The 19,366-nt window shown below is 34.3% G+C and overlaps 3 protein-coding genes across 7 annotated transcripts; 1 reads left to right on the top strand and 2 right to left on the bottom strand.

Annotated features, from left to right (window-relative positions):
* Nucleotides 1-58: 58 nt before the first annotated feature.
* Nucleotides 59-2,586, bottom strand: LOC101248562 (probable serine/threonine-protein kinase PBL21). Of its 2 annotated transcripts, none has more exons than XM_019211331.3 (4): nucleotides 2,376-2,586; nucleotides 1,732-2,120; nucleotides 866-1,312; nucleotides 59-344 (listed from the first exon to the last, which is right to left on the bottom strand). In XM_019211331.3, exons 1-3 carry the CDS (start codon nucleotides 2,494-2,496, stop codon nucleotides 1,001-1,003), a joined length of 822 nt encoding a protein of 273 aa, XP_019066876.2. In that variant the 5' UTR covers nucleotides 2,497-2,586; the 3' UTR covers nucleotides 59-344; nucleotides 866-1,000. The 2 variants fall into 2 exon arrangements, with proteins under 2 accessions (XP_019066876.2, XP_019066877.2); XM_019211332.3 differs by having other exon boundaries at nucleotides 59-315.
* Nucleotides 2,587-5,945: 3,359 nt separating this feature from the next.
* On the bottom strand, nucleotides 5,946-8,737 carry LOC101247802 (glycosyltransferase family 92 protein RCOM_0530710-like). The gene has a single exon (XM_004253150.5). The coding sequence runs from the start codon at nucleotides 8,386-8,388 to the stop codon at nucleotides 6,460-6,462; it is 1,929 nt and encodes a 642-aa protein (XP_004253198.2). The 5' UTR covers nucleotides 8,389-8,737; the 3' UTR covers nucleotides 5,946-6,459.
* A 4,891-nt stretch (nucleotides 8,738-13,628) lies between these two features.
* LOC101248861 (putative inactive disease susceptibility protein LOV1) lies at nucleotides 13,629-19,344 on the top strand. 4 transcript variants are annotated; one of them, XM_069292743.1, is made up of 3 exons: nucleotides 13,629-13,975; nucleotides 15,887-18,852; nucleotides 19,012-19,344. In XM_069292743.1, exons 2-3 carry the CDS (start codon nucleotides 15,943-15,945, stop codon nucleotides 19,057-19,059), a joined length of 2,958 nt encoding a protein of 985 aa, XP_069148844.1. In that variant the 5' UTR covers nucleotides 13,629-13,975; nucleotides 15,887-15,942; the 3' UTR covers nucleotides 19,060-19,344. The 4 variants fall into 4 exon arrangements, with proteins under 4 accessions (XP_069148844.1, XP_069148845.1, XP_069148843.1 ...); XM_069292744.1 differs by having other exon boundaries at nucleotides 13,975-14,059; XM_069292742.1 differs by lacking the exon at nucleotides 13,629-13,975 and adding an exon at nucleotides 14,358-15,069.
* Nucleotides 19,345-19,366: the final 22 nt, after the last annotated feature.

Here is a 19,366-nt window from a genome sequence, read left to right as displayed (position 1 = left end):
CTTGCAACTCTTTCATTCTAACTTTCTATCTGACATGTTTAAAATTAGAAGATAATCGAACAACAACATGTCTTCACTATTGTTCATATTATCTTATATGATCATGTCAACAATATGCATGAAATTACAAGAAGTATGGGTGTATGTATACAATCTTGACGTTGATATACATCCATTTCTTTGGTTTGTGTTTTTTCACATACACCAAAATATACAGATATTTGAAACAATATTCAATGGTTCCTCAACTGATTACGAATTATGAGTAGTCAATGTACAGGGAAAAGAGCAGTCTACCGCGTTCCTGCAAATCAACTGAAGTTCTTGATTCAAGAAAACGTCATCTGAAACGCGAAAAACATTTGAATGAAATCTGTTCTGTTCTTACTGGGATAAGAAAATAAGGACTTCACAAGGAACTTAGGACATATGGAGGTTAAGTGAGAAAAGAAATCGACGTTTTTACACTATCAGGTCAGCTAAAACAAAACTACTAGCTAAAATAAGTTAAATTAGAGTGATTGTTCAAACAACGACGGATCAAAAACACATCTAAAGTATCCTGATTTTTCGAGTTTCATACATGAACTATTAGGTGTGTCAGTTTCATAAACTATTCATGTTTATTGAAAGACACCTCAACTATCAGTTGTTTACTTTTTCTACGTGAACGACAGTTATATTTCATGTAGGAAGGAACAACTGATAGTTGAGGTGTGTTTTGATAAATAGTTCAGATAGAAAAAGTGGACACCTAAAAGTTCAAGTAGGAAACTCGCAATAACGTGATACATAGATGTGTTTTTTATCATAAACGTGATACGTACAGATACGAAGATTAATGTGTTCGAGATAGTCTAGTTACCTCATAATCAAAAGCTGAAGTGACCGATATCCTCTGCTACAACGTTGAAACAATAAAATGCACCTCCATTTTCATCTGTGATATTCCACGATCCCCATCTCTATATATCTAGCAGTTTGTTCAGACGGAAAAAATTTAAAATGTAATAGCCATGTTGTCATAGCTTCGATTTCGTGAACTGACATTGAACTCTTCTGTTGATGGAGGCGGTATGTGCTTGTCAGATTGTGAACCACCTCTACTTGTACCTGAATGTTGTGCTTGAAGTAGAAGATAGTCAAGCGCGGTAACAATATCAGTAATGCTGGGGCGAAAACTGGCTTGTTCTTGAAGACACATTGCAGTAACAGCAACTGCATGGTGCAAACAACGCGAAGAGAATTGACCATCCAACATCGGATCCACCAAATGAATGTATTTCCTCCGGTCCTTAAGGAAAGGATTAGACTGCAACCAAGTCGAAGAGTTCGTCAGATAAATAGAAATTGTACATAAACAGAAACCATGTCTCGTATTCGGTGCAATTAATCTTGAAAATTATCAACTTAAAGTGTGAATATAGTGGAGATGCAGAGTTTCATCTGAAATAATCGGCAAAAAGGGGTAGCTCGGTGAACTAAGCTCTTACTATGCGTGGGATCCAGGGAACGGCAGTACCGGACCGTGACATCATGGGGTCTATTGGACACAGCCTTACCCTGCATTTATGCAAGAGGTTGGGTCTAGGGAAGGGCGGTACCAGACTCAGGGGTCTACTTTACGCAGCCTTACCCTGCATTTCTGCAAGAGGTTCTTTTCACAGCTCAAACCCGAAAACGTGACTGTATTTAGTATTCAGATTTAAGATAGTATAAGTTATAACTTACCCAAACAACAAGGTTCTGTTCTCCTTGTTTTTTAGTTCTGTCATAAGCTTTTCGTCCCGTTATTAGCTCCAATAGAACAACACCGAAGCTATAGATATCAGATTTCAGAGTCAACTTCCCAGTCATGGCATACTCGGGGGCACAATATCCGTAGGTTCCCATCACTCTTGTCGAAACATGAGTGTTGTCACCTACCGGTCCAAGTTTTGCAAGTCCAAAATCCGACAGCTTTGGATTGAAATCATTGTCCAATAATATATTTGAAGATTTCAAATCACGGTAGATGACGGGTGGATTTGCTTTGTGTAGATACTCGAGTCCATGAGCTGCACCTGCGGCTATCTTTAGCCTTGTCTTCCAACTCAGTGGCGTCGTTCCTGGTTCTAAATCTGTCAACATTAACGATAACAGAAAGTTAGTAAGTATCCCAAAAATCGAAAATGATAACTATAGTGATAGTACAAATCGAGTTGATTTCTCAAACGGTCACTCAACTAACCGTTACTATCTCAGAAAAACACATTTCTTCTTGATTCCAATTTGTATGTCTAACTTACAAACCGTGTCAAGTTTAAGGGGATATTTAGAAATTTAGCCTTCAATATACGAGCAAGAAGAGTTCGAGGAGATGTTACAAAAATTACCGAAAAGATGGTTTTCCAGGCTGCCTAGTGGCATAAACTCGTAAACCAACAACCTCTGTTCTCCGTGAGTGCAGTATCCGATCAGATTGACAAGATTGTTATGATGCATTAAACTCAACATAAGTACCTCCACAACAAATTCTTGGTTCCCTTGAAGGCCTTCGAGATTAAGTTGTTTGATCGCGACTATCTGCTCGTAACATCAAAAACACAACTAATCATCAACTGTCACACACAGTAACAATTTAAAGGCAAATTCTGTTTCTACATTCCCCTGTCTTCAATCATTTAGGCTAGTCGCGGAGCTACATAGACCAACGGGTGGTCAGTTGAACACCCTTCTTCGTTAAGACAATTATAATACATAGAATGAGAATCAAACCATCGAAATTTCGAAAGCAAAAAACTTGCCTGGCCTGAATCTATACGGCCTTTATAGACACTTCCAAAGCCGCCTTCGCCAATAAGATTTGTTTCCCTAAAACTCTGAGTCGCGATGGCTAGTTCCTTGAACGCGAAACTCCGAGCTACATTGTTGTTCTGATTGTTACTTTCCCCACTTTTTTTACTTCTAAAAAAGCCTTCCTTTCTCCCATTTCCTACATCGAAAATTCCACAAAAATGAAGGAAAAAAATCCGTCTCTCCCAAATGCAATTTGAATCTCATACATCCTCAACTGATGTTGTTCAGACTCTTCAAAAATATTGTCACGTGTGTGTCTAGTCCTTCAAAAGCTATGCAATTTTGGAGGATCTGACACAGATGCAACAACATTTCGAAGGGTGAAAGCATCTTATTAGTTCTTAAACAATACAATTTAACAAAAATCCTTACCACTTCCTGAATCACTAGAATTCCCCCTCGCGTGGACTGCAAAAGAACTCGAAAATTTTACATATTGTAACAGATACATAAAGACATCGTTCATATAACATCTAAACACATCAAAATTTCACAGTCGATAGTAATTTCAACGACATTGTATCATATATTACATTCTAAGATTGCTCGAATCCTTCAAAAAATGTCATCGCGAATGTGCCTAATTCCTTCAAGAGTTATTCCATTTTGGAGGATCTGACACAAGTGCGACAACATTTTTTCAGGACACGAGCAATATAGTGCACAAAGCATCCCGCATTCACACAGGAAAAAGGGCCACACTCCAAAGAGGTGCAACGAACATGTGATAACACGGAGACAACTATACCGTTGCTCTAAGGCTATAAAATTTAATAACATAAAAATGAAATTTTTTTTTATGTAAAATGAAATAAAATAAAAAAAAATAAAACCTGCAGAATTGTTGGATCTTGAGGTCATGTCTTCATCATAATCTTCAATAATCTTAGGACGAGAGCTCATGCAAGAAAAACAACTCATTTTATTTTTATTTTTTTTCAACATTGAAATCTTTGGCCAAGTATTTCCAAAACAAATGCAAAAGATTTCAAGAAATTAGAATAATAACACCTCAAATTTCAGCTAGAAAATCATTTGTTGATTACACAATTACAAAAAAAATAAAAATAAAAATAGTAATGATATATATAGGAGGAATCAAAAAAAAAATATGCAAGATATAAATGGAGCTAAGGAGAGAGAGAGAGAGAGAAAGATAGTTTATTATTCCCTCTCCCTTTTGAAATGTGTAGAAAAAAGATTGAAACTTTCACATTCATACATCTTCAAATACCAAAAAAAAAAATTATAATTAAAGGACAAATGTAAAAATAAATAAATAAAGGCCAGGTAATTATTTTTTTGTAATTGTGACTAATTAAACTCTGTGTGTGGAGCAGTGGCGAAGTCAGAATTTTGTATTGGAGGGGGGATATTGAACCAAGAAAGGGTCCTAATTTTTGGGGTAATGTGACAAAAATTTGTCCCAAAATATAAAAATAAAAAATAAAATAGTCGAGAGTGATCAAGTTAGTTGAGCAAATGACCTTCCTAATGAGAAGTCTCAGGTTCGAGAATTCTTGTATATTTTTTTCGTTGAGCTTGTCGCATGTGGTTTGTCCAATGGCATTGACTCATACAGTGAAGAGTGGTTAAGTTGAACATAATTCACCGAAAAATTATATTATTTATATAGAAAATTGTATGAAATAGGTTAAAAATTACTTTTGATCACATGTATTGCGAATATATTAAATCTTAAGTATTTTAACAATTTTTTTATCGTCACTGAGCTTGTCTAATATAATTTATTTTTTATTTGTGGTTTGCAGACTATTACACTGATTCGAAATTAGAGAAAGTGAGGAATAAATTGAACCAAAAATAGATCCTATATTATTATAATTTGGTCTCATATGACCATATGAATTAAAAAAAAGGAAAATAATACGTTACATATCCCATGATTTCTAAGTTTAGCAAAATTGTTGCAGCTCCTCATTTAGCGGCATCTCTTATTTCAAGAAAATATTTAAAAAATAAAGTTTGGTCATACATTGGATTTTAAAAAAAAAAAAAACACCAAAAAAAATTTGAAGATAAGTTTCAAATTTGAAAAAGTAATTTTGATTCATTTTTTAAAAATACTAATAATGTATTTTCTTCAAAGTTAAATTGATGTTCAAACATAATTTTAACTTCTAAATATTATTTTGAACTTTTATTAAGATATTCAATAAAACTATATTCATGTTACTATAAGTTATGATTCTTATCATATCAATATATATGATAGAAAAAAATATGTTAAAAAGTTGATAAAAGTTCATATAAATATTTGATTCACGAAAAGTGAAATAAGACAAGTATTTTGCTACCTTCAAATATATTTGTCTTCATGATTTATTCTCATTAATTAGTTTGCATTCAATTCTTTGTTTATTAATCATTGCAATAATTATTTTTAAAGAATTTAATATTACTCTGGAGAGAATGTAATTTTTATCGAGTCAGAAAGAAATAAGTAATAGATCATAGAATTCGATATTGAATTCCTCCTAAATCTAGTAGGAGCAAAAGTAGGTAACTTAGATAAAAAATAATCGATAGAGAAGTTAGATCTGGAAAAACACCTGGTCAAATATCCTATCCTCTATTCCATTTGATGGTGATGTTAATTCCTTCCTTATAATTATTCAATATTACCTAAAAAAAATATTGTCATTTTCTTATTTTTACCTTTATTAATGGGGTAGTAGTTTTTTTTCTAATCACATAGATTTCATTAATTATGCATTTTTTGTTTAATTACAAACTATAGAAGTATTTTTGTAAGCCACCATGCAAACTACACCAGAATAATTCCAAAAGAAATAATATTAGCTACTTGAGTTTAGGGAGGATTAATAAGCACAAAACAAGAACTAATAATCAAACTACTGATTTAATTTGTTTGTCTAATTTTAATGTGATACGAAGCTTCAAAGTAAAATAACTTTTGAATCTTTTTATCTTAAACTAAAAACATAATTAATGTATCAAAATATCTTTTAATCATATGAATTTAAGCATGTCACGTAAAAAGTTGGAATTAAAGAGTTGTGAGAAAAAGGAAAGAATCACCATTCCTTTCTAAACAAAATAAAAATGAAAGTAAGAAAAATAAATCAAAACTAAAGAATAATGAACATTGAATGAATCAAAACAAAGAATTCAACAATCAAATGTCTATACAAAAAAAAAAGGTTTCCTCTAAGAAGAAAAATAAATTAAAACTAAAGAATAATGAACATTGAATGAATCAAAACAAAGAATTCAACAATCAAATGTCTATACAAAAAAAAAAAAGGTTTCCTCTAAACTTCTTAGTGATCACAATTTAGGCTGTAAATTTGCAGTTGGTGCTCAATCAATACTAGCAAAAAATCAATTTGTCATAATATACATGAGTATTAAATAACTCTCAAAGAAAAATTTCGACCTATATGTTGCTTAGATCCTTCAAAATGATCTTCAAAGTTATGCATTCATGAAGGACCTGACATGAGTGCCATACCATCTTTTAAGGGTTTGTATTGCTCGGATCCTTCAAAATGATCTTCAAAGTTATGCATTCTTGAAGGACCTGACACGAGTGACATACCATCTTTTAAGGGTCTGAGCAACATAAATGCTAACTAGTCATCTTTGCCATTCCATACGATAATCATGTAAAGGAGTTGGAGACTTTAGGGTAAACCATCTCCGTGTTAAATCTTTTAAACCATTATCATATACCTCGCAAAACTTCAATGGCCAACCTTTAGGCTCAACCGGACTAAACCCTAGTCCTGGGGTTCGATCCTTTGAGCGTGGGTTCAATTCTTTAGTCCAATCAATAACATAAGCCGATACCCTTCTCCTAAACTTAGCCTTAAACTCAGGCCAAGCTTGAAACTTGTAGTGATTCACCGCCATATCATGAACACTCATTTTCTTTCCCCTATACCTTTTGTTCAATATGAAATGATGAATCATATTGAGCAAAGAGTGATGAACCGCGTCCAAGAATACTATAGACTTGTGTCTATTCTCAAACTTCCTTCTGCAGTTGTATCCTTGTGTCACTCCTGTTATAGGATGAGCGTTCATGTTCGATGGTCCAAATTCATAACAAGGGATACTAATTTCTCCGACTTGTCTCTTGTCAAGCAATGGATCTTGTATATTCTTATGATGTGGTAACAAAGAATGCAATAGAGATTCGTTTGGACGCGATAGATTAGCCCATAGGGGTGAATAGACAAATTCATCCACGTCAAAGTACATCATCCATGAACAAGAATCCTTAGCATAGATTGCACTATGCGAAAAACCGGCTTCTTGAGTTTTAGGCCACACCCAAAAATAAGTTTTCACATCATAGCCATCATGAACAAGCTCGTCGACAACTTTTCCTAAATCATCATCACTAGCATTGTCGTATAACACGAATTTTTCAACACCTATTTTTGAATGATACACTACCCATTCTTTTAAGAATTTACCAACATTGTACACCATGGTACATGCACAAAGACGAGCTTTCTCTGACTTCTTGTTAGTTGCCAGTTTACGTGGTGCATTGTAATAAGCCACGGAAGGTACAACCATTGGAACAGGAAGTAAATTTTCGAGAGAGATTGATACTCCTTCCCCTCCCAAAACGTTTGGATCAGGGCGATTACATCGAAAAACTTCTTGTATTGAACTCGTTACGTTAGTTCTAATTACGTTATTACCCCCATACCCGAAAATACAGTTGAATTCATTGGGTTCTCTGTTAATTCCTTGACGATTATTCAATCCTTTAACGAACAGAACAATGTCTTCGTCTGTTGTTAGAGAATCGTATACGAGAAATGTCCATCTTAACAGCTCGGGCATCGTTGATATCATGCTAACGTTTCGATTTTCCGTTGATTTCATCAATACTGGTGGTTTGAATGGCAATCTCCGGCGAGCTCTCTTTGGAAACTCGCATTTGAACATTGATCGAACAGGAAAATTGAGCTCCCCTGCAGGAATAGCAGGGGAAATTTCCCCTGTTCCGTATAAACAAATATAAGGATCGTTACGAGAAATTACATGAGTATGTTCCGGAGAAACAATAACGAAAATTTCCCAATCGGGCATTAGAATCGATACGGATGAGATTGGACCACGTAGCAGAGAAATTTGAAATGGAGTTATAGGTGAAGAGATATTTTCATCGATAACGAGGTTATCAGATTTTTTTGATGGAATAGTAATGGCGATTTTCGGGGGTGGGGGTGGGGGGGAGATAGTAATGGTGGTGATTTTCGGGGGTGGGGGGGAGATAGTAATGGGGGTGATTTTCGGGGGTGGGGGTGAGGGGGAGATAGTAATAGGAGTGATTTTCGGGGGTGGGGGTGGGGAGGAGATAGTAATGGGGGTGATTTTCGGTGGTGGTGGTGATGGTGGAGGATCAGAAAGACGGAGATAATTGTTATCGATAGAAGAGGAGGAGACGGAGGAGATAGAATCACGAAGGTAAAGATGAAATAGAGTAGCAAAGAAGAAAATCGAAGTAGTAATGAAAAAGAAAATAGTAAGGATTTTTCCGGCCATAATAACACAAAAGATGAGAATTTCGAAGATGATAATACGGGAGGATTCAGTAAGAGCAAAAGTAGGTAAGTTAGGTAAAAGAAAAATGAATTTTACCGATAGAAATGATAGATAGAGGATAGAAGCACGTTGTAATAATAATAATAAGAGGCCTTAAATATATACACACACATCATCATAATAGTGTAAAGTATTATATTCTTAAAAATACATTAAGTATTTAACTTTACATATTAATTGATATTAATATTTACATATAATTTTTTTTTTATATCTAATAACGAATAAACTTAAAAATCAATTGTTTAGATTGTTATATATAGGAAGATGCATGCGGGAGGGGGCTTGGCCTTACCACCTAATATAATATAAGGCTAAAATGGTAATTAATGAATTCTGGAGTTCGATTTATTTATTTGATTTTGATCTAATACAAAGTATTAAAAAATAAAAAGACTTTCGAAGCATCTATCTTAAACTAAAAACTTATTGAAATGTACAAATATATTTTTTTTTAAATATTGTATAATATACGTGAATCAATTCTAACTCATCATCTTTGCCATACCATACGGTAATGTATCCTGTTGTGCGGAATTTGAGATAATACGAGAAAATATAAACGCGAAAAACAAGACAACAGATTTACGTGGTTCACCAATAAATTGGCTACGTCCACGGGAAGAGAGGGAGCAGTTTTATTATGGAGAGGCAAAAACAGAATTACAGAATAGGGTTTCCCATAGCGTCTATATATAGTGCTAAACTACGCCCTAACAGGCTTGGGCCCAACATACAGAATCAACAGAAAATTAAGGGCCCAATACAACAACATTGTATACCGTCGGGCCGGGGGCGGAGAACCCCCAGGCCAGGGGGCACGTCGCCCCCCTGGACCCCCCGACTCGCTGACCGGGCAGCGAGACCCCGTCCTTTCTGTTTGTAGCGGGTCCAATTCAAGACATTCAACATATCCGATTTGGAGATTTTAGTCCGAACCATTTTCGTGCCAAATCTTTTAAACGATTATCATATACCTCGCAAAACTTTGATGGCTATTACTTAAACGATTATCATATACCTAGTAAGTGTTATTAATTATTCAATAATCACTACAACAAAAATGACCATTAGCGACATTTAATTCTTAATTGTCGCTATATTTAGCGGCAATTGTCACTCTTTGTATATGTCCCTAATGCCTTTAGCGATATTGATTTTAATAACACTTAACTAACTGCCGGTAAAGACTTTAACACTCTTTGTTAGTGTCAGTATTTAATACCGTTAAACATTGTTTTTGTTATAAGTGAATACGATAGACTTGTGTCTGTTCTCTATAGGATGAGACTTCTTGTTTGATGGTCCAATCTTGTACATTCTTGGGATTTGGTAACATAGAAGGTAATTGATATTTCACATCATCGTAGAACAAGAATCCTAAGCATAAATTGCACTATGAGAAAAACCAACTTCTTAGAGTTTTAGGCTCCATCTCGAACAAGTTCATTGAAACCAAAATGTGATAATAGGGATTCAAACTTGGACAGGTTGAGAAAATTAAACCCTTTTCAACAGATCAAGGGTCATATTTGTGTTAATGAGATCAAAAGTTAATATATAGGTATAGAACTTTAAAAACTGATCAAATATATATATATATATATATATAGAGAGAGAGAGAGAGAGAGTTATTTTTCAACGAAGTGGATTCATGTGAACCCACTTGACCCTCTGTGGGTCCGCCCTTTCTAGCATTATCGTATAATATGAATTTTTCCACACCAATTTTCGAATGATACAATACCCCTTCTTTCAAAAACTTACCAACATTATACACCATAGTGCATGCACAAACACGAGCTTTCTCTAACTTCTCGTTACTTTTCAATATCCGCGGTTTAGTGTGGAACATGTAGTATAATTTCGAGAGGAACGGATATCCTCTCTCCCTCGAAAACAATTGAATCAGGACGTTTACATCGAAAAACTTCTTGTATCGAACTCGTTACGTTGGTTCTAATTACCTTATTACCCCCATACCCAAAAATACATTTAAATTCACTAGACTCTCTATTAATCCCTTGACGATTATTCAATCCTTTAACAAACAGAACGACGACGTCTTGGGTGTGGCCCAAAACTCAAGAAGCTGGTTTTTCTCATAGCAAAAATTGAAGTGATAATGAAAATTGAACTTTTCGAGACATATCAAAACTTAATCAACTTTATTTTATAATTTAAAAAGTCGAATATATATATATATATATATATATGAAAGAGAAGGATTGTTAATTAGAATTTAAGTAGGAAATTGAAATCCTTTTAAGAGAAATGAAATTGGAATTATTGTTGGTTAATAATTTGTTTTTATTATGGTTTTGATTGGATATTGGTGAGAAATAATAGTATGTAATATGTCTATGAATTTCCATTTTAAAATGAGTAGTTAATTGTGTCATTCAACTAAATGATAGTCGAGATGAATTTATTATTACAATAAATAAATAATCAAAGATAAATTATAATTTTAATTTTATGTGTTTTGAATTTAAAATAATAACTTTAACACTAAATGAGTTCTAACTTTAATGTTTGTTTATATTTAATAAGTTTCTTAAAATAAATTAAATTTACTAGTATTTGAACCAAAGTCACGAAATTAACGAAATTAATATTTGGTCATAAATTTCCAAATTGACACATTTTGAAAAGTAATCGAAACTTAAAAACCAACACCAATAAATTGAAACTAAAATACTATCTTCTATTTATTTTTTAAACAAATGTTAAAAATAAGCATGCCTTTGTCTTTATAAATTTTAATAAATAAAATATAGGGAAAATTATATATAATAACAAACTAATAACCTAAAATAAATGGAGTAGCTAGGGTTTGATTTAATTGTGTTCCATAGCAAACGTTTGCAAAAAAAATTGTCAGGCGCTTCTCTCCCAAATTTCTCGCTCGCCACTCTCCTCCAATCTCTCACTCGCTTCCTCACTTTTTATACAAACACAAGTGTATACAAATTGTTTCTAATTATATAAAGCAGAGAAAATTGTATAAATACATATATTTTTATTCCACTCTTCCAGATCTCACTCGCCACTCTCCCGAATCTCGCTCGCCACCCTCGCCTTTCTCACTTATACAAAAAGAAGCGAAATGTATAAATTGTGTTTCTGTTTGTATAAAACGTGAGAAAATTGCATATACACATGCAAGTACATATACCTATACACTTATAATTATATACTAAAAATACTCCCTGCTCAGTTTCTTTTGTCTTTCTCTATTTCTCGTTTTATAGAATTTTCAAATTGTGTCTAATTTCTCTCTTTCTCGTTTTATACAATTCGATTCAATTGTATATTCTTTGTCAAATCTCTTTTGTCTTTCTCTCTTTCTCGTTTTATACAAATGTATATAATTGTTTTATACACTTATAATAATACAATTCATTTTATACACTTTATTATTATACAGTCCTCTGTCCACGTATCTTTCTCTTTCTTATTTTATACACTTGGTTTTATACAATTTACTTTAACTGTATATATATAACGAATTATACAGTTTCTATGTTTGTTATGGAGTGCAATTATGCAAACTTTATTATAACATACAAATATAAATTTTTTATTTACTGTGAAAATTGTCCTAAAATATATGGACAAAAGCATACGAAGAATAATTCTTCAAAAAATAATTATTAAACCTACTTTTGTTTCTACTAATAGCAGCCTTTTACGAAGGATTTGGTCAAGTATGCTGTCTGCCAGAGGCTAACTTTATGGTGACGTTGGAAAACATATATATAAATTTTCAAAATTAAAAAAAAAAAATTGGAAAAGAATTTTTAATATTTGAAAATTAACCTTATGTTTAAACCTAAATACAATATTCTTTCGAGAGTTGAGTGAAAATACAAATCACACACACATTAGAGCTTCGATTAAGTTCGAATCTCGCATTTGAAGTGATGCTCATTTTATTAATATCCAAGGCTCGATTCCATTCTCAGATTGAAATATTTTCTCAACTGCACCAAAATATTAGTGAAACAAAAAATATAAAGATAAAAGTCAAAAAAGATGTCATCCTACTAGGAGAATGAAAATTGTTTTTTTCTAAATGTTTTTTGAGAAAATAATTTCGTTAATATATTTATTATTTTTATATTTAAATGCCACAATATCATGGAATAAAAATATTTTTCTAAAGTTCACTTTCCATCTTATAGAACACAAACTTTTCTACGTCTCTTTGTTGGAAAGTTGGTAGGTAGAAATTAAATAGGATTTAAAAACTCTTTATGTCCTATCAACTTCATAATTTGTGGTTCCTAAATTTATTGTTTTAGAAAATTATGATATGAATTTATTTTAATAATTTTAATTTATTGTATTTCATATTTTATTATTCATATTTTTTTATGTTCAGATCAATTTATGCATACTTTGTTAACATTTATGTTATTAATATTATATTTTATGTAGCGAAGGAAATTAAAATATAATATCATAACATTATCATGAGGCCTTCCAGAAGAGCAAAAATTCTGTGGCGAGCAAATTTTTATTATTTAATTAGTCATCATAGCTATAGTTTATAATAATTACAACTTGCAATTAATTATTATGTGGATTGACTTCGAGTTTGTATAATAATTAATTACGTTTGCATAATTTGCAACTAACAATTTTTCATTTGATTTGTATTTTTATACAATGTATATGAAGATGATTTTCTTTAGTTTTTTAGTTTTGTCATCATACACATTTAATCTTTTTTATATAACTTTTTAAAGTTTGTATAAAAGTGTAGTTCTCAAATTTTGTGTAATATAAGTTATATAATGTAATTTATACGTTATAATGTGTACAATTGTTCAAAGTTCATATGTTTTTATATCTATCAATTCATTATTTTGAATTTTATCATATGTACAAATAATCGATTCATAATTTAATTAAAAAATAATTGCCATCTAGCTTGATGTGTTTGATACCGAGGAAATTAACTTTTTTTTTTCAATTTTTTCATGTTTAATTGGACAAAAAATAGTGAAAAAAAAATATTTTTCACCCCTACCCCTGCAACCTCCATTCAGGGCGGAGCCACCTTTTACGAAGCCGTTCATCCGAACCCTCTTTGATGAAAAAATATATTATTTATATATAGTTAAAATAATTTTATATATATATATATATATTATTTTTATTTATTTATTTTTGATGACTTAAAAGAACATTAAAGAAAACTCAATTATTTGCATGAAAAATATTTTCCAATAAAACTTGTACGAAGTACTTGCACCTAATGTGCTTGACTTTTGACTTCATTTTTATGGCGAAATTACTATTGAAATATCCTATGATCTTCGTAACGAGTTCATTATTCATCGAATTTCAAATAATATGTTACTATTAGTCTTTAAAAAATTATTGCTACTATTTTTTCGAATTGTGTGTCACTGATCCTCGAAAACTTCTCGATTATAAATAAATAATTGATAGTCTTTGTGGTCCACTTTTGATTAGACAATTCTCAAAGAGTGTTTTTGGCAGAGCTTCTTTTCAGGTACTCTTTTTTTTTTCCTCAAAAAATTATAATGTTGGTTTGTTCGTAAATTGTTTCTTATTTTGCTACTATATATTGTCAGAGGTAAATTTAGAATTTAAGTTTTACGAGTTTAATTTTTAAAAGATTTTTAGTTTGGATCTACTATTTGTTACAAATTTTTTATGAATTTTTACACATAAATTTATAATACTGTGCTCATATGGTTTTTTGACTGAATATACTGTTTATATATGGTTAAAATTATGATAGACATTGATTTACATTGTTTATGGGTACTGATTTAGTAATTATAGCCAATTATTTGCTGATATGGTGAAGGCTTAGGGTATTGACTTGTTGTCTATTCTAGTAGTCATAGTATTGCTCTTGTTTCTTCTCTTTTGATGTCTATTTACAATATAGTTTTTCGTGTAGTTTAATTATAATATTATTTTATTGTAATATTGTTATGCTACTATCTGTTGTTTTTCTGCATTTATCTTGAGCCGAGAGTCTACAGGAAACAACCATTTTACCTAGAGGTCAGATCTGCGTATACTCTATCCTACTAGATCCCACTGAGACTGGGTATGTTGTTGTTGTTGTATGGTGAGGGGCTTAGTTTTGAATTCTGAGTTTCATGATAAAATTTGATTAAAATTCTTAGATCTATGTCTTGGTAATTGGCATTAAAGGCAGTACGATGCGTAAAACATCCCATGTTTGGGTCCCGAGAAGGACCGCATACCAAGGGGTGTGATGTAGAGCTATTTGTTGTTTGGACTCTTCAAAAATATCGACGGGTTCGTGTTGGATCCTCCAAAACTAGTGAATTTTTGAAGGATCTGACGCAAGTGCAACAACATTTTTGGAGAGTCCAAGGAATATACATAGATGTAGACAACCTACCGTAATGCAGGCATTAGTTGCCACTTCCATGGCTCGTAACTTCGACTTATAGGCCACACGGAGACAACCTTATTGGGATTTAAAGTTATGGATTCGGTTGCTGCTATATATGAGTTCAAAATATGCAACTGGAAATGAACTAGTAGTAGCCAAAAGAGATTTGAACCAGATTATCGTTAGCCCGTCTATAACTCCCAGCCTTGGTAAAGAGAAATTTGCTCATACTGTATCGAATATTTACACTTATATTTGGCGAGTTCCATCCTCTTGATCCGACTAAACACATTTAACCTTCAATTAATACAATGTACTATTAAATTGTTTGATATTTGTTGGTACTAGATATTATTTTTGTTGAATGCCTTGAATCGGACCCGCTACAAACAGAAAGGACGGGGTCTCGCTGCCCGGTCAGCGAGTCGGGGGTCCAGGGGGGCGACGCGCCCCCTGGCCTGGGGGTCCGGGGGGCGGAGACGCCCCCGGCCCGACGGTATACAATGTTGTTGTATTGGGCCCTTAATTTTCTGTTGATTCTGTATGTTGGGCCCAAGCCTGTTAGGGCGTAGCTTAGCACTATATATAGACGCTATGGGAAACCCTATTCTGTAATTCTGTTTTTGCCTCTCCATAATAAAACTGCTCCCTCTCTTCCCGTGGACGTAGCCAATTTATTGGTGAACCACGTAAACTGTTGTCTTGTTTTTCGCGTTTATATTTTCTCGTATTATCTCAAATTCCGCACAACAATTTTTTTAACATTTCGTCCTTAATTTGTTTATATCTGAGTGGTGAGTTCAACACGATAATCGTGGTTACAATAACACGAGAAGAAGAAGAACGGAAAAAGTGTCTAGTTTAGCTCACTGCTTTAGTTAAACTAGTCTTAAGTGAATATCAGGTCCGTTGTCTTATAACAATTTTGACTGTTTTTCTTGAACCGAGGATAAGGTCTGTGTACACTCTATCTTTGTCAGTTGTTGTTGTGTTTTTTTTAACAATTTTCACCGGATCAACTTGTAGGTTTGGATCTTCGTAATATTCGCTGTTGCTCTTGCCTATTGCATCCTTGTGGACAAATGGAGTTGGCTGCAGAAGCTTCTGTGGTGATAGAGAGACTCAAGGATACGCTTTCTAATGAGATAACGAACAAAAGGGTGATAGAGAATGCTTTAGAAGATATGCAACGCGCCATTGCTGACACAAACGACAGCGAAGAGTTCAAGAAGTGGGCTGAAGGGTGTCTGCATAGTCTATACTATGTTGAGGACTCTGTTGAGTCTTTTGTCCTTGACATCGCCCCTCAGAACAAGAAATGGAGTTTCCTTATGAATCACACTTTGCTTCTCAAGAACTTCCTGGGTTGCAAGCTGACAAAGAAGATGAAGAGAATCCCTTCAGACATTAAACGGGTGATCAATGAAAAACACAAAAGTACTGGTGAACAGGACGCTCGTAGCAATGGGACAACCACCTATATGGGTGATCAGAATGGTGCGGAAGCTGAAGATGGAGATATTGAAGATCACAACGATGAGGATTCTGCAAAAGTTAGACTAATATGTCCAAAGGCACAATGTAGTTATCCTATGATCCCAGAGAGAGAGGAAATAGTACTGGAGGTAGATAAAAAACCTTTGAGGTGCATCGATGATGTGCCTTTGAGGTTAGACCGTGAAAACATATCTCTGGGGTGCATCAGCGACAAGTCTATGATGTTAGACCGTGCAACACATGCCAGACTTATTTACACATATTCTTATGATGACGAAGAACTGGAGATGTTTGACATTAAACAAGAAGTGTATGACTTAGTGGAAAGACTAACCACGACAGCTGATGATGGAAGGCCCCCGATCGTTCAAATTGCTGGTAAGATGGGTTCAGGCAAGACTACTTTGGCTCGTGCCATATACAGAAATAGGAATATCAGAAATCATTTTGAGTCTGGATGCGCATGGGTCACCATTTCAAAAAAGTTTAATAAACCAGATATATTGCAGAACTTGCTAAAACAGATGGGGGATTCCAAGGACTCTGTGGATCTAACTACCAATGAGCTGGAAAGTAGACTTTTGGAGTGCTTCAATAAAGAAAAATACTTGATTGTGTTGGACGATGTACAGAGTGAGCAGATGTGGGAAGAGCTGAGATCTGTTTTCTTAGGCAGTCGAAATGGAAGTAAACTACTTCTCATCACCACCAGCGTTAGTCCGATGTGGTATGTATCTCCTCCGAATTGTATCCATAAGGTGAAAAAGCTGAAAAAAAATTATAGCTGGAACTTGTTCATGAAGAAAGCTGGTTGGGATACTTGGGAGTTAGGAAATGAACATCAAGATTCGAAGCAGCGAGTTCTTGATGTCTGCTCTGGTCTCCCCTTGAATATTGTCCTTCTTGGCAGCATGTTGTCGACCAAGGGAGATACAAATCGCTTTGATTATCTTCAAAAAATGCTGCGCACAAACTGGGAAACGAAGGACATTGTATCCCTTAGCTATACGGATCTGCCTGACCATTTGAAACTGTGTGTACTCTACCTGGTGCTATTCCCTAAAGAGTACGACATTCCGGTAAGGAGGCTATTCCGTTTGTGGCTTTCAGAGGGTTTTGTAAACCCCAAACCAGATAAATTCCCGGAGGATGTTGTACAAGAAAACTTTGATGATCTAGTCAAGCGGAGCTTGATTCAGATATCCAAATTTAGATCAGATGGAAGTCCCAGAAGATGTCGGTTACTAGGCGTTCTCCATGACTATCTGTTGCCTAAGGCCCAGAACATCAAGTTTTTCCATGTTCACTGCAGTACATGTAGCACAGAAGATACAGTTCTGTTGAATGTTAGACGGCTTGTTGAGCATGCCAGCAGTAGGGATATTTATAGTGATGCTTCCCGGTTTAAACATCTTCGCTCTTACTTATCATTCAATTTCCAGAGGAAAGACACCCCAGCCAAGGAAGTAGGCATCCTTCTAACTAGCGTAATTACTAAGGGTTTCGGATTGCTGAGGGTGCTTGACCTGGAAGGAGTGTATAAGCCAAGTTTACCTGAGAATCTTGGTGAGTTATTTCACTTGAGATACTTGGGATTAAGATGGACTTTCTTGGATGCTCTTCCCTCGTCCGTTGGTGACTTGCCATATCTTGAGACATTAGATGTGAAGCACACTAACATAAATAACTTACCCACCTCCATGTGGAAATCAAAGAAATTGCGGCATCTCAATCTCAGTCACATCCGTCTTGACATGCCTCAGCATTCAGATACCAATTCTTTGCCTACACTCCTTACACTGTGGGGATTGTCCGTAGATGATGATAGCCCAGTGAAGAATGGACTGGATCGGTTGTGTAATCTTAGAGAGGCAGGCATTACTTTCTGTTTGACCGATTGTGACCACCTTCTCAATTGGATTTCAAATTTAACTTCTCTTCAATCTTTGAGGTTACGATCCATAAATGACGTAGGACATCCATCACGTTTTGGTAACCAGCCGTTGTCTCTGTCAAAGCTGAGCAATCTATCCCACCTAAACTTGCTAGGTAAATTACCAAATCTGCCTGAAAACTTACCTCAAGGGCTTAAGGTAGTCACGTTGTCTCTTTCAAAGCTGACAGACGATCCTATGCCGATTCTTGGGAAGCTTCAACATCTTAATGTCCTCAGGCTTCTGTCTGATTCCTATATGGGCAAGGAAATGGTGTGCCCTCAGAGAGGATTCAAAGAGCTTCGAGTTCTAAAGATTTGGAAACTGAAGAACTTGGAAAAGTGGGATGTGGAGGAAGCGGCAATGGAGAAGCTCAAAGAGATAAATATCCGATGCTGCTATAAACTGATGAGCATTCCCAAAATACTGAGGAAAAAAACAAGTCTCAGGGAATTGATCATAACCAACATGCCAGAAGAGTTCAAACAGAATGTCAATAAGTACATGAGGAGTCGGGATTTGATTCTCACTTTCAAAGATTATGATTTTACCCCCTTGCCGGTAAGTTTCTCCCTTCAACTCTCTATGTTATTGTCGAGACAAATAACTAGTTTACGAGCACCATTCCTTCCATAATATGTCAGGTTTGAATATTTATCCTTCTTCCTCGAGATTTTGTTGATCAATAGACTTACAAAAACACATTTTTCTTCGTGGCAGTGGGAGCATGCTGATCATACTTCTGATGAAAGTCACTCCAACGAGTAGCTTGCAACGATTCTGTACAAGTGTATCTCCAAGGCTACTTCAATCAGAGCTGTGTTACCATTCATCATCGATTATCACATTCAATCTTTTGATGCTAACCAGTAGTTAGCTACTGGGTAAGCAATGCTTCAATAATTTGCACTTCAGTTTCACCTGATGCATTAGTTATGTATTTTAATTCTACTCAATGAGGCCCTTATTATCCTCTGTAACAATTTTAAATTTTGATGTGATTCACCTGTAATTTCTAATATATACAGAACTTTCTCGTGCTTGATATTGAAACAACAACTGAAATCCCACTAAG

The sequence above is a fragment of the Solanum lycopersicum genome, chromosome 12 (assembly GCF_036512215.1).
Source record: "Solanum lycopersicum chromosome 12, SLM_r2.1".
In the NCBI taxonomy this organism is placed as follows: Eukaryota; Viridiplantae; Streptophyta; class Magnoliopsida; order Solanales; family Solanaceae; genus Solanum; species Solanum lycopersicum.
The sequence above is the reverse complement of the archived record's forward strand: the minus strand, read 5'-3'. Positions and strand labels throughout refer to the sequence as shown.